The sequence below is a fragment of the Salvia hispanica genome, chromosome 4 (assembly GCF_023119035.1).
Source record: "Salvia hispanica cultivar TCC Black 2014 chromosome 4, UniMelb_Shisp_WGS_1.0, whole genome shotgun sequence".
Classification (NCBI taxonomy): domain Eukaryota; kingdom Viridiplantae; phylum Streptophyta; class Magnoliopsida; order Lamiales; family Lamiaceae; genus Salvia; species Salvia hispanica.
The window spans coordinates 55774043-55789523 of NC_062968.1; the positions used below are offsets into that span (position 1 = coordinate 55774043).

General features: G+C 41.5%; 1 protein-coding gene and 1 long non-coding RNA gene across 2 annotated transcripts; one reads left to right on the plus strand and one right to left on the minus strand.

Annotated features, from left to right (window-relative positions):
- Window positions 1–4323: 4323 nt before the first annotated feature.
- Window positions 4324–4960, plus strand: LOC125218046. The gene is made up of 2 exons (XR_007175863.1): window positions 4324–4480; window positions 4767–4960. It is a non-coding gene; the product is annotated as an uncharacterized LOC125218046 (long non-coding RNA).
- Window positions 4961–5781: 821 nt separating this feature from the next.
- LOC125221461 (secreted RxLR effector protein 161-like) lies at window positions 5782–6768 on the minus strand. The gene is made up of 2 exons (XM_048123581.1): window positions 6003–6768; window positions 5782–5816 (listed from the first exon to the last, which is right to left on the minus strand). The coding sequence occupies exons 1-2, from the start codon at window positions 6766–6768 to the stop codon at window positions 5782–5784; spliced, it is 801 nt and encodes a 266-aa protein (XP_047979538.1).
- Between the last annotated feature and the right edge of the window lie 8713 nt (window positions 6769–15481).

Here is a 15481-nt window from a genome sequence, read left to right on the forward strand (position 1 = left end):
CTTCACTTTTCTCTTGGATGCTTCCGCTGAAACATGAACTTCTTATCGTTTGATTGAGTTTGAACTTATTCCATTTTGTTTAGAATATTGAGACATGATACATTTTGGATTATATTAAACCCTTGTCGTTTTGAGCATAAATTGTGATATCTATTCTTCATTGGATTTCATTGTTAAGCCGTTCCCTTGCTATTTTAATTGTTATAAATGGATATGGACTATTTATATGGGACGGAAGAAAAAGGAAATACTCCCTTCGTCCCAAGATAAGCGACTCGCTTTTTTTTTGCCCTCATTTTGGAGAGAGAGAAAAGTAAGAGAGAAAATTATGTAAAGGAGAATCTTCTCTACATAATTTTTACTCTTATTTTACTTTTTCTCCATTTCAACTATTTTATATTATTTTTCTAAAACAAGTGCAAAAAATAAGTGAGTCCTTTATCTTGGGACGGAAAGAGTATAAATAATTTCTGCGGGATGAAGGAAGTATTTTATTTCAAAAAGTTTAAGGAACGTAAAGTCTATCTATTTATAAAGGTACGATTTATTTTTGAACAAATTAGTTGTTTTACGATTCGCCCGAAAAAAAATAGCCCAAGATTGATTACTTTTAGACTTGCCTGAAAATTGAAAAAATTTCTTTTGGGCTTGCCTGAAAATTTTGAGTTGTCCTGATTAATCGTAAAGTTTCTCATTATTTTCTTGCTGTGTAAACAAATTTCTTGCATGAAAATTGAAGAAAATAATTAACGCGAAGTGGAGTAGTATACTAATTATCAAATCTTTACCCGCACAATGTAATTTACAGATTATTCTGCAAGTTTATGTTGGAACATTACTTATTTCTACATCTAATACTAAGTTAAATAATTTAATTTGAGAAAAGCGATCATTTTTTCATTACAAGAATATACTTATCAAGAAAATTCATAAGTTCAATATATTATATGCACTATGACCTGATGGGCTAGCCCAAAAGATAATCCATGTAAGTTCAATATTTTATAATCATTATGGCCTGATAGGCTAGCCCAATACAAATTGCGGAGTCTCATCTCTTTTCATTTTAATTCTTTTTTACTTCTGAGTTCTGATAATATAAAAAGTGAATATTTATTTATACATCCTGATTAAATTAATATGAGAATAATTTAAAACTACGATGTTCATTAATATGTTCATTTAAAAAGAAAAGTTACATGTTCGAAAATTTGAAAAATACACAAACTATTTGAATCATCTTATTTATACAATATGCGGTGTACGTTACGTAATACGCATACGGCATATGATATCAGCGTACACATTCTTGTCCAGATACAAAAACCACAAATTAGTGGGACGGAATGTATATAAATTCATCACGCAAATTTTATAGCACGCGCATGGAAATTTCCCTCTAACTACTCCCATCGCTTTCTTGTTTTGTATCTTTCGGTGTCCAATAGATTTTTATGCATAGTCCTCGATATCCGCTTCGGTCCGCACTGTTCCTCACAAATTTCGCTACAAATATCCTCCCTCCATTACATAGTAACATGGTCGTTTTTCCATTTTCGTCCATTTCATAGTAATAGAGTCATTTCCCTTTTTTAATAAAAGTCAATACATTTTTCCACATCTATTTTATTTACTTAACTCATTTAAATAAAAAAGTTTTACCTCCGTTACCATAGAACGGAGGGAGTATCACGCTACAGTGTTACAGAATTGACGTTGGAATGACCAAAACGCCCCGCAATCATTTTGATTTCCCCCCATTCACACGCCCCATCTGCATTTTGGTAGGGTCGGAAATGTCTTATCACTTGGAATTGCCTTGCGTCTTGTCAGTCAAATCTTGAACAGCAAACTATCACGTGTATTTACAAGTTGGTGGGACAATGCTGATACAATTAAGTTGACATATAATCAGTGGGCGGACGCAGCATAGAACAAGGTTAAGACAGTTATTTCTCAGAAAGGGGGAGGAATTGCGTGGAAAGTGAAAGAGAGAGAATGGGTGCGCCTTTGCATATGAGGTTGGGGGCCACTTCTGTTTTGCTAGTTGGTCTTGACCGGTGTAAATGCGTGAAAATTTTCTCTAATTAATTGTGTGGAAATAGTATTTTTCTTGTTTTAATTTTTATATTTTTATAAATTTGAAAATACAAGGGAATATTAGATTTTGAAATATAAGATTATAAATATTATATATAAATTGAATTTAAGAATGATTTCATACTTTATTTAGCGTTATTGAATTGTATACATAAAATTGAGTAGCAAAATATGAATTTTACTTTAATAATGTATATAATATTAATTTTTATGTGTTTCTATACAACCAAAATCACTACTATAAACAGAAAAAAAATTACTTAAATATATTCATGTCAAATTTAAAATTTAACTAATATATTAAAAAATATTCAATCATCCAAGTCAATTGTTTTTTAACGAGTATTAATACGGAAGATGACTTGAATTGCTATAAAATTTTGCTAACGGTTACTCGTACTTTGAGGTGTCGAACTCGCTATGATATTTATTGTACCCCCAAACCTAAAATCCTGGATCCGCCACTGCATACAGTGGCGGATCGGAGGGGGGGGGGGGCAAGAGGGGGCGGTCGCCCCCTCCGTGCAACTAATTTCCTCTTATCCGGACGTAAATTTACCATGTCCGTCCCCTCCGTTTGCTCCGACGTTGCCCCAAAAATTGAAAAAAATTTGTCATTTTCGCCCTAAACCACCTACTAATATACATTTCGCCCCCTCCATTTATGAGTCCTGGATCCGCCACTGACTGCATATAATTATGGCTATTTCAATTGAGGAAAAGCGAACGGGCCCTAAATATCTTTCCCTGCATCCACTGTCCACGCATTCTATATCAATACTTCAAAAAGAAATTACCTAGTAGTATTTTCTCATTTGATACTAGATTTGAACGAGTCAACAAGTCCTATACTGATGAATAACAGTGTGCAACGAGCCTTTGGATTTTACAGGTGATTTTAGTTAAGGAAAAATGATTGGTTTCAGTAGTAATTTTTTTTATTTAAAAGTATTTTTTTTGGATGACTTAGATCGTTGATAGTTTTTGCATAATATGTACCTTAATTTAAATAAATTTGAAGATCTAATAAAACATAATAAATTTTATAATTTTATTAAGGGCTTCAGCTCTTTAATACATTTGCTTGGTCTCTGCTTATGTGTGAGCATCGTAGCGGACCCAAAAAATTGGTCACAAACATATTGTTTGACAGCCAAAACCAATGGTACCTTAATTTTCATTAGTGTTTAAATTTCATATTTGAACTATCTATACTCCCTTCTTCCATAAATACTCTATCTTGTCTCATCTCAAGTGATTGCTTATTCTGCGACACGTGATTGGAGAAAATGATAGAGTACTAATAAATACTCCCTCCGTCCCAAGGAAGATGACCCCTTCCTTGGGCGACACGGTGCAGTTATATTTTGTGTGGTAAAAGGGGAGAGTAAAGTAAGAGAGAGAATAAAGTAGAGATAAAGGTGTTTTCATTTTAAGTAATAGGTCATCTTGATTGGGACAAACCAAAAAGGAAAGTGGGTCATCTTCAATGGTTAAGATGAAGAAAAAGTAAAGTAAGTAAGAGAATAATATAGATACGACTTTCTTCTATATTATTTCCTCTTTTACTTTACTTTCTATTCACTTTAACTACTTATTATCATCTTCGCTAAATAACGGCCAGGAAGAAATTAATTACTTGAGATGAGATGAGACGGAAGGAGTATAACTTATATATGTAATAAGAAAAATGGACACCACTAAAATGTTGGTATTATTTTCCTTATATTATTCTATATATATACATTTACTAAATTCACATTGAAATACAAAGTCACCTATATCAATCTGTCGCAAATGAGCATTCAATAGTCATTAATAGAGTCAAACTTTCAAACGAGTCGCCCTTCATTCTAATTTCAAGCCGTGGGAATCCACACGAGAAAAACAAAAATACACTACTCCCTCCGTCCGTCCGTCATTAAGAGTCTCATTCCTTGGCGACACGAGTTTTAAGAAATATGGATGGAAATAAATTAATGGAATATAAGTTTCACTTGTATATAGATTTAATTTTAAAAGAAATGTGAATGAGATAATAAGTTAATGAAATGTGTGACTCTATTGCCTTTCATGATAAAAGTGAATTGGGACTCCTATTCGTGGACAGATTAAAATAGAAAATCAGGACTCATATCGCGAGTTGGGGGGGAGGGTGGGGAGTATTATATTATAGACTCCAATTAACTATGGATATACTTGACAAACAAAGGAAAAGTAGATCTTGAGTTTTTATATAAATCCCCAATACATTGCTTTAGGTTATCTACAAATCAACAAATGGTTTCCTTAAGGTTCAAAACTATGGCTCTTTTCTTAGTTATGGTTCTTCTCATTTTCTCACAAGTTGCAGACGCTCGACAGCTCGATCGATTTCCATGTAAGCACTCCTTTTCTTTCACTGTTAATCAAAATTTCTCAGGTAATTCTTTGAACTAGATTGGTGGAATCTAAAGGAATAGATTGAATTCAAATTAAATTAAACATAAAATATTTTGATTACAGGTCTTGGCAATTCATCAGTAGATTATGACTATATGGATTTAAGTCGACACTCTTTTCAATATTAAGAAGCAAAACACTTTCTTGATTAATAAAAAAATGTGAAATATTCACTTGATAAAAAGATTATTAACTAATTACACTCTGGGTATGATTTAATTCAGATAAAGAAGGTGAAATATATGGAGGTTTTGAGTGCCCCAAAGGACGATCTCCGTGCTGTGGGCGTAGTGGAAAGTGCCAATGCTGCGGTTAGCCCAACAACACTCACGTTTCCAACCACTTTTGTTTTATGTAATTTTAAAAAAATAAATATAAAGGAAAATAAAGTTCGAATAATACGTTGGATTTATCTTTCTGAGCTGATTTACAGTTGGCCCGAATCGAAGGAGAATCCCTCACAACTATTACAATTACAGTAACTAGTTCTAGCTAGGGTTCTTGAGTAATCTTGACATCTTGATACACCTACACACTCAAGAAGATTGTTAGTATAACAACACAAGATCCTTGCGGATCTAAACAACAATCAACACAGTATAACAAAGAGACAACTGAATAGATCACATAATATGGCTCAGAGCCCGCCACATAGCCCAGATCTATTCAACTAGAACCAAATCCAAGGGAGCAACGATGAAACGACTGGAGTCTACCCTCACACCGTCACAACCTTCACCGAACCGCCCCTTCACACCGGATTAGGTCACTGGAACCACCTCAGAACAGAAACCCTAGTTCTCACACTACAAGCAACCGAAGCAGTTGCCTTCCAAACAACTCAAGGATCAAGTATTCACACAAGAATGGTGAATCATCTCTAGAAATCAATCGGAAAAGGCAATCGGAGAGTAGAGAGAAGATTGAGAGTCTCAGAGAGTAGAGAAGAGAAAGAGAGTGTATCGAATAATGAGAGAAGACAAACCGGCTAGTCTCACACATAAGCAAACACACATCACAAACCCTTAATCCAACGGCTGAAGAGCACAATCCAAGTGAAGAGACACGTGGCAGCATCTGGTGTGAGAGGGAGAAGCAGCTGGGCTTCTGGGTCAAGTCCAAAGAATGGATAAAGGCCCAGACACAAATTAAATCAGGCCCAAGCAATAATAGTCCACTTATATTCAACATACTCCACCTTGGACTCTTATTCTAGGAAACCAAGCATGGGCTAAAGGCTTAGGCATTTTCATCATAGTCCACAAGGTTAGATCCTGACACCAGAGAGCATTAATGCTCATTATTCAAGGAAATAACCAAAGCATTGCCTAACAAGATTACAAGAAGATCACCTACTGGTAAATCAACTAGTCTTGTAGGTCTTTCATGCCTAGTGATCTCAAAGAGCCAAGGCTCACAGAGTCACCTAGGACTTACCCCCGGGACATGCACATGCTAACCACAATCAAAATGCAAAATCCTAATGCAAGTGAGCAATTTATCAACAGGCAAGCATTTAGTCCCCATATCAGCAGGGTTTTTGTCAGTGTGCACCTTTTGAAGAAAAATTTCACCTTTTTCAACAATATCTCTAATGTAATGAAATCTCACATCAATATGTTTTGTCCTATCATGAAAAATAGGGTTTTTACACAACTGAATAGCAGATTGAGAATCAGAAAACACAGTAGGAGTTTCATTCACAAACTTAAGTTCAGAGAGAACTCCCTTTAACCAAACAGCTTCTTTCATTGCCTCAGTGATAGCAATATATTCTGACTCAGTAGTAGACAAGGCCACAATATGCTGCAGCTGTGATTTCCAACTAACACATGACCTGCAAACAGTAAACACATAGGAGGTAGTTGACTTCCTCTTATCTCTGTCATTAGCATAGTTGGAATCCACAAAACCAGTTAGTAAAACACCATCATCACATTTAGAGTAACATAGCCCATACTTGGCAGTGTGCTTAAGATATCTTAGAAGCCACTTCAAAGCCTCCCAATGAACAGAACCAGGATTTGCCATATATCTACTAAGGCAAGACACAACATAGGCAATGTCAGGCCTAGTGCTGACCATCAAGTACATCACTGATCCAATAGCATTAGCATAAGGGACTTTCTTCATGGCATCAATATCAAGCTGAGACTTAGGGCACATATCTTTACTCAACATAAAATGAGCAGCAAGGGGAACAGAAGCAGGCTTAGCATCAAACATGTTAAAATTTCTTCAACACTTTATACACATAAGGTTCCTGATGCAGAACAAGAAGTCGTTGATACGACGACCGAGACCTGACTTCAAACAAATTTCCTCAACCCACTTCTACTGATTAGTATAGCGGAGGTAAGGGTCGAATCCCACGAGGATGGACACGTTTAGATAACTGTGGTGACTTTCCTGGGTGTTTGGTTAGCTACCACGCTTGGGTTGAGATTTTACCTAGACAGGAAATAAGGTAGTACTCTACTGACTAGTAGGCGGGAAAATAACAGACATGTGGGAGTGTTCGTGAAAGTAGGGGACAAGGTGTATCAGAGACATATGGAAAGTAGACAGTTACTAAAAGAGGAAAGTTAGAAAACAAGGTGTATCTGATGGCTGGGGGCTTTCTGACAAGTCTGGATAGTACCTCTGAAAAGTAGGGAACAAAAGTAAAAAGTAACTTAAAAGTAAAAGTGGACCAAATAAAGTTGATTTTGACGTTTTCTTCTTCACCAAGTATTGACAAAAATCATATGAACACAGACACCATAACTAAACTTCAGATTCATGAATTCAAACTCAAGATCCATCGATTAAAATGCTTAAACTTAAATTAAACGGTAAACTGCAACTTTTACTTCTACTGACTGACATGCAAGGTGGTAATCACGGCGCAGAAAAGAAACTCATGCACGAAAACTTGACTAACTTAGCTACAACTTCAAATCAACAACTCCCGACAAGAAAACACTTAGAAATTGAAAGCAATAACTAAATCTAACTTCCCTAGGCAGAATGAAGCAAACTCAAACCAAAGTGACATGCGAAATAGAAACTTCATAACGTAAAAGCTGGAATTTAACAAAGTACTTCAAAAGAGCAACAACGATGAGTGTTTGCAGAATAACTAGCGATGAAAACAAGTAAACTTTAACTAAGAAAGCGATTAAGATTGTTTGTGCCACTCCGGGCGATGATACTACTATACTACTGCGATAACTGGCTGGAAAGGCGAACTGATGACTTCTCCGGCAGACTCTTGGACGTCAAGTGACCATGGCTGTGGCGAGGAACGAGAGGTAAGATAATGCTGAAGGATGGATCTTCTAGAGAGAATTCTACTAAGTGTGATTGTCAAACTCCGAACCGAACTCCTTCTCTCTCTCCAAATGGCTTCTTTTATAGGGAGGCTTGCCCTTGCTTTTAGGGTAGACTTCTCCCGCATTTTGACCTTTTTGCCCTTGTAAAATAATCATCCCAGCTATCCTCCTTCTCCATCTCGAGCCTTTTCTCTGGCATGCATTCTGGTCAGTATCGCACCCTTCTAGTGCCCTTTTCACTTGCGTCACACGAATCGTCACCTACTGACTTGGATCCTTCAATCCTGCACACTTAAGCAACTGTTTTGCAGATAATACATGTATTTCACGACATACTGACCAGTAACCAAGGCTTAGAATACGACTTATCAAACTGCTCACACTTACCACATGCTTGTCCTCAAGCGTGAAGACAAACAAAAAGAAATAAGTCGAATTCGAGCCTGGTTACTCCCCCTGACCGACTCTACCTAGCTAGACTCAAGACTCTGACGCAAAAGAAAAGAAAACACTAACGACACAAACACATACACATATAGTTAACTTAAACACATAGAACAGGCTATATTTTCAACCACCCTTCCCCTCGAGATCAGGTGCAATCCGGCCTTAGGCAGCCTTGAACTTCCGCCGCCCCCCTTTTCTTCCCCAGTCAGTATATCTGCTTGTCAAGATCACCCAATCCTAGGCCAAACACTGGGTTCACTCAGTCACTCATTCCTCACAGGGGATGTTAGGACTGTTTTCTCTCAATGCTAAACCACAGATGTTTCGGACTCAGATCTCACATGCAGCTCCCGAAGGTCTTTAAGGCTTGTAATGGGGCTAGTGGCTTGTAGCGTTTGGGGTAGTTGTCCCTAAGGCTCTAAGTTCAAAAACTAACTTTTTATTTTGATGAGGGAGAACTGTGTGCATTCGGGCTTCTGGCTAGGGCTTCTTCTTCGGCCGGACAATTTCTGACATTGGCCTCCAACTGGTCAGTAGCTTCCTTGTGGCTTCGCCACCCTTATTCCTTCTTCCTCCTTCGTCTTTTTGTGGTCAAGTATCTGCGACCATTTTCTTCAATTTTCTTCTTTGTGGCTTTGCCACCCTTATTCCTTCTTTATTTTTTTGGATCTGGAAATTCCAGATCGATTTTCTCCTTCTTTCTTTGCTTTTCTTTTCTTCAGCTGGTTCCTTTTGTATGTCCTCCTGGGCAGTTGCCTCCTTGCCTTATGCCTTGCACGCACACAGTTCCAGTGGCTGATGGGTTATTTCGGGGTATAAGTCAGGCTAGAAAGTGGGGTTCTAAGGGTAGGGTTTTTTTTTTTTTTTTTTTTTTTTTTTTTTTTTTTTTTTTTTTTTTTTTTCGAGGGGGTTTCCTACTGCCTTCAGGGTTTGCTACACGCGGTCACCTTGCCCTAGACATCATGTGGTAGCCTCTCTTTTTTTTTTTCAGTATTTAGTGGAAAGTGGTTCCACCTTAGGCCTTTAACTCACCTTTTAAGAGGGCTTTCGTGTCTGACCTAAGGGTTGGGTTTTTCCTTCATACTCGCATCATCTATACTGACTAGGGGTTACTGGAGGGGGTGGTTTCCGTTTTCCGGCATGTCTTATCTCCCTCAATTCCCCTCACCGTCAGTTCGAGGCAGTTGAGTTTTAAGCCCATTCATAAAACATAACACATAATTCCTAGACCTAACAAACCCTAAAAAAAACTAACATGTACTGACTCAAATAACACATATATACATGTCATACTGGCCATTTGCTCCCCCCTCTCACTTCACAAGTGTCTGCCCCAGATACGGGCTGTGAAGTGAAAAGTGGGAATGGCTAGTATGACGGACACACACTTATAACAAACACATATTATATCTAAAAACTTCTCACACTTAGACTATGCAATAGGCTAAGTGGGAGAGTTTCAGATATAAACATAGATGTACAAAACAGAACAAAATATTTACAAACATGAAATATAAACATATAAACTCCTCACACTTAGACTACGCAGTAGGCTAAGTGTGAGGTAACATGCTCACGACTAAACACAAAGAAAAACATTATAACATATGCACCAAAGAAAGACATAATAACATAATAAAAGAAACACTAAAAAAATTAAAAAGAAAAACTAACTGGTCAGTTGGGGTGGTTCGATCAGATGTTCCTCCTGCTCCTTCTTGGGGCAGGGTTCTGTGCAGGTGGGTCCGTTGGTTCTTCCTCAGCAGGTCCGGGTTGGTTGTCATCGTCCTCCTCTTGCTCATCATCTTCCTCTTCCTCAGGTCCGGTGGTTCCAGCATCTTGTCCTCCATGTCCGCTTGGTCCAGCTTCATTGCTTGCTTTTCCTCTTGCCAACTCCTTTAGTACGCTCTCCATCAGGGCTGTCAGTTTCGCCATCTCCGCCCGCGATTGTCTATTCTCCTCAGCCAGCTCAGTCACTGCCCGCTCCAGATTCTCTTGCCTCAGCCTCTGCGCTTGGTCGATCGGGGCAGCTTGCACCTCCTGGCCTTGTTGTGCCCTTCCCCCAGGGGCTTCTCCCATTGGGTAGAACTGGGGTACTCCTTCTCTATAATATACCAAGTTGGTGCGGACAAAGAAGGGTACATCAAATAGGCCAGGAGCGTCGACCATGTACATTGGAGACAGGTCCTCTGCCTCTGTTATGATGATGTTGTTGCGCACAAAGGCTCCTAGGATGTTGCAGAGGGACAAGTTTCTGGCTGGGTAGGTGGCTATTAGATGGCATTGGTAGGCTGTCCAAAATCCCAAGTGTAGTTTTCTTCCACGCTTAGCACACCACACTAGGTACAATTCTGTCATGGACGTTCTGGCGGCTGAGTTACTCTGCCCCAGCAGGTTGTAGCCTAAGTAGAGCTGCACCAACCGTAGCATGGAATTGTTGAAGTGGGTGGATCTGGATTTTGTGGAGGCGAACTGGCCAGCATTGGGGTGGGTTAACTCCTCCCAGGCTTCCTGGGGCTCAAATTCTATATGACGCCTCGGTACCCCCCTCTCACGGCTTCTCCAGTCCGGCCCTATAGCCTCCTCCAGGCTACACATTCCCAATCTGACAGTCCACTCTATCAAACTCATCGACAGTTCACCACCGAATATCCTAAAGGAGATTGACACCTCGTCTAGGTCTGTGGTTACTTGGAACCTAAACGTGGTGAAAAACTCCTTCGCTAATCTCACGGATATCTCTGGGTCCCTATTATCTAACAGCCACTCAAAGCCCAATGCCTCTATACTGGCCAGGAAAGAATCACGAACAGACAACTCATCCAAAGAGGGTATATGGAGTACCTTTCCGCATTTGACTTGCTTGCTACTGTCATCCTTGTCGTCAAATGCGTCTTGAAGCTTTTGGGTGTCGAAGTGCTTCATGTCCTCCATAAGCTCATCGGTGAGCGTTACCCTCCACCGCCGGTATACAATCCTCTCTACCGGAGGGTGGACTAGTTCAAAGTGGTTGTCTGGGAGCTGCTGCTCGTGATAGTCTTCTCCTTCCAGAGAGATATCACTCTCTGAGTCAGAATCCTCGCTGGAAGTGTAGTCTGTGTCGCTTGATCTCTCTTTCTCTTCCGGCTCTCTGATCACTATGCTTGCATTGGCAGTGCGCTGCTTCTTCTTTACTTGTTTCTTCTTGACAGGGGCTTTCCCCTTCCTCTTCCTTTCTTGAATGTACTTAGTCTCTTCGACATCCATTGCCTCTGCTTCCTCGTCGGCTTGTGTTGAAGTGTCCTCCTGGGCGGTAGGCTCGGCCACCATGCGGGTACTAGTATCACTTCTTGCTGCCTCCTCCCGACCTACTGACTCTGATGCGAGGTCCAGACCCTCAGCCACCTTGTCAGTATTTTCCTCCTGGTCAGTCGGCGTTGTTGATACTGTCCCTGTTGCCAATTGGGTGTCCTCCTGGCTAGCATTCGAGGGCTCCTCCCCAGGTTTTGTAGGAGTAGTCTTCTCGGCATCACTCGAAATCTCCACTGCATCTGCGGCGGTGTTTGCTCCTGCCTTGTTGGACGTCCACTTTCCCAAACATCTCTGTGACACTCTTTGGGGTTTCTGCCTTTCCGCCTTGGGGTCGTTTTTCAACACTAGCCTCCTCTTTACTGGTTTGGGTTTAGTCACCACTGAGGCTTCCTCTTGAGGTGTTTCTGGGTCTCGTCTCTCCTCTTCAAGTTGTTCGGCTCTTTTCGGTTGTTCGTCTGTCTTCTCCTCTACTGACTGGTGGGCTACCCCTTCCGACCTTTCCGCTTTCTTTGTTGCTTCCTCCTTCCCTACTGCCTGGGATGCGAGGTCCAGTACCTCAGCCACCCCTTCAGGGTTTACCACGATTCGATCCCCTTTACCCAAAACCGCTTGAAATTCTTCCTCTGTCATTATCCCTTGCTTCCTGGCCGTTTCGTTCAGATCTATCTCCTCCTTCGCTGCATCGATATCTGCTTCAGTGGCCCTAATCTCCTCTGCTTCATCCTTCTTGCTCTCGCTTGCCTTCCCTCCACCTTCCTTATCTTCCGTTTCTCCCCAGTTGGGATCTTGATAGGCGGAAAGAGGGCTGACGTCCAGCGGCTCTGTTTGGTGTGTGAGAGAAGGGTGGGAGGGTTCTGCTTGTGCAGCAATTGTTGGGGAAATATTTTCGGACGTCGGAATTAAGGTTTTTGGGGTGGTGGTGGGTGGATTTTCTGTGGTTATGGTTGGGGTAGGGTTTGATGTCGCCGGCACTCCTCCGGTTAAGCCAAATCCGGCTAGGGTTGCTGCCCAGTCTCTGTTGGGGTCCTGTTGGCTTAGAAACGCCGCCAATGCGTCTAAAGGAACCATCGCCGGAGTTTGTGTCGTCGGCGGTGGTTGTGCTTGTTGTGGGCTTGGCGGCCTTGATTCGGCTGCTGTCTGGGGTTCAGACGAGGCCCCGCCGGCGGTAGATGCTCGGTTGACGGTTGCTTTCTTCTTTGCCATGGCTGTGCCGGTGTGGTTTGCGGTAGTTTCTGTAGTGGGTGGTGGTTTTTCGGAGTGGGGGTGGTGGTTGTGAGAGAGAGAGTGCAGGTAAGGGTTTGTAAAGTGAAGGGGAGTAGGCGGTGGGGTGTTTTATAGAGGGGTGGGCAGTTGAGGGTTTTGACCGGTTGTAGGCGGTCGCTCGGTTGAGACGCTTCGTGTGGGAGGCGGTTGTGCTTGCTGACAGCCGATTGGACGTTGCTTGTCACGTCCTTGCCTCACGCGCCTCCCAGCCTCTGCACTCGCCTGCAAAGCTGCAACACACCCAAAATTCAAACTTTACTCAACTCCCTCTTCTCAATTAGCTAGAAATAGAAAAAGTAAATAAATGGCTCTTTAATATAATTCAGAGTTTCACCCAAGTGGCATTCTCGTGGTCAGTACGAACTCCGAATTAATATTTAAGATCCGAAAAAATCTTTTTGTTGTTTTTCTTTCTTGACTTAAATTAAAATAACAAATATTTACAATATTTACATCCTTACTAAGGGTATTTGAAGTTTTACCCGGTCAGTAAGTACAATACTATGACGCTGACCAAGTGAAACTTCAAATCCCTTTCCTACTGGTCATTTAGATGCTCTTAAAGTGTAGTGGAATTTCTTCCACTACACACACTTCTTCATTTTCCCTATATATTTTTAATCTATGTCCATTAACGACAAAAGGTTCAGAGTTAGGGATACTCCCTGAAATCTCGACCGCTCCATTAGCACGTAATGCAGTGATAATATAAGGTCCTGCCCATTTTGATTTGAGCTTCCCAGGCATCAGCTTCAATCTTGACTGGAAGAGTAGTACTTTCTGGCCAACTTGGAGATCCTTGGTTCTCAGATTTTTGTCGTGCCACATCTTTGTTTTCTCCTTGTACCACATGGCTGAGTCGAATGACTCCAATCTGAGCTCTTCCAGCTCTTGTAGTTGTAGCTTCCTTTCCTCTTCACAGGCCTTAGCATCCACATTAACCTGTTGTACTGCCCAGTATGCTCGGTGCTCAATTCCCACTGGCAAGTGACACATCTTCCCAAAGACGATGCGATAGGGGGACATCCCTATAGGAGTTTTGTATGCTGTCCGATATGCCCACAGAGCATCTTCCAACCTTATGCTCCAATCTTTTCTGGAGGGGTTGACTGTCTTCTCTAAAATGCTCTTTATTTCCCTGTTTGAGATCTCTGCCTGCCCGTTGGCTTGGGGGTGGTAAGGACTGGATAGGCGGTGATGAACTCCGTACTTCTTCATCAATGCTTCGACCGTTCGGTTGCAGAAGTGAGTCCCTTGATCAGAGATGATTGCTCTTGGTATCCCAAACCGGCTGAATATATGACTCTTGAGGAACTTGGTGACTTCTTTAGATTCACAAGTGCTTGTGGCCTTGGCTTCTATCCATTTCGACACGTAGTCAACTGCCACTAAGATGTAGGAGTTTCCATAAGATGAGGGAAAAGGACCCATGAAGTCCATACCCCAGATGTCAAACACCTCACAAACTATTACTGGAACTTGCGGCATTTCATCCCTTGCGGAGATTCCACCGGTCAGTTGGCAACGGTCACAACCCTTGCAGAACTCGTATGCATCTCTATTCAGGGTTGGCCAGTAGAATCCGCTATCTAGCACTTTTCTAGCAGTCTTCCTAGGTCCGAAATGCCCTCCACATGCCAAGGAGTGGCAATGCGTCAGTACATCCCGTTGCTCCCAGTCAGGAACACATCTTCTAATGACCTGGTCTGCTCCTGCCTTCCACAAGTATGGGTCGTCCCAGAAATAATACCTTGCCTCGCTCTTGATCTTCATCCTCTGAGCCTTTGTTACGTTTGGCACCATTGGCAGCTCTCCTGTTACCAAGTAGTTTGCCAAGTCCGCATACCAGGGTTCCTGTCCCACTTTCTCCTTACCCTTGGTTGTTGCGTCCTGACCAGTAAGTCTCATCACTTCTTCCCAATTGATCTTCCTTGCGGAGAAAATTACTTCACATAAATGCTCTTCCGGGAATCGATCCCTTACATCTTCACTGTTCCCTTCTTGTATTATTCTGCTCAAGTGGTCCGCTACCTTGTTCTCAACTCCCTTCTTGTCTTCTACCTCCCAGTCGAATTCTTGTAAAAGCAGCACCCATCTGATTAGTCGAGGCTTTGACTCCTTCTTCGCAATGAGATACTTGATCGCCGCATGATCAGTATAGACGATGACTCTGGATCCCAGTAGGTACTGCCTGAACTTCTCGAATGAATAGACAACCGCCAACATCTCCTTCTCGGTGGTGTCATAATTCCGTTGGGCTTGATTCAGGGTTTTTGATGCATAGAATATCACGTACCTTTTTCCGTCTATCTTCTGACCCAGCACGGCCCCCACTGCATAGTCACTAGCATCGCACATCACCTCGAAGGGGTGATCCCAGTCAGGAGCCTGAATGATCGGTGCAGAAATCAATTTTTCCTTAAGGAGGTTAAAAGCAGCCTTGCAATGCTCATCGAAGACGAATTCCACCTCGTTCTGGAGAAGTCTGGTGAGTGGTTGGGCAATCTTGGCGAAATCCTTGATAAATCTTCGATAAAATCCCGCATGGCCAAGGAAACCTCTTATTCCTTTCTGATCAGTAGGGAAGGGTAGTTTGGATATGACATCCACCTTAGCTTGATCCA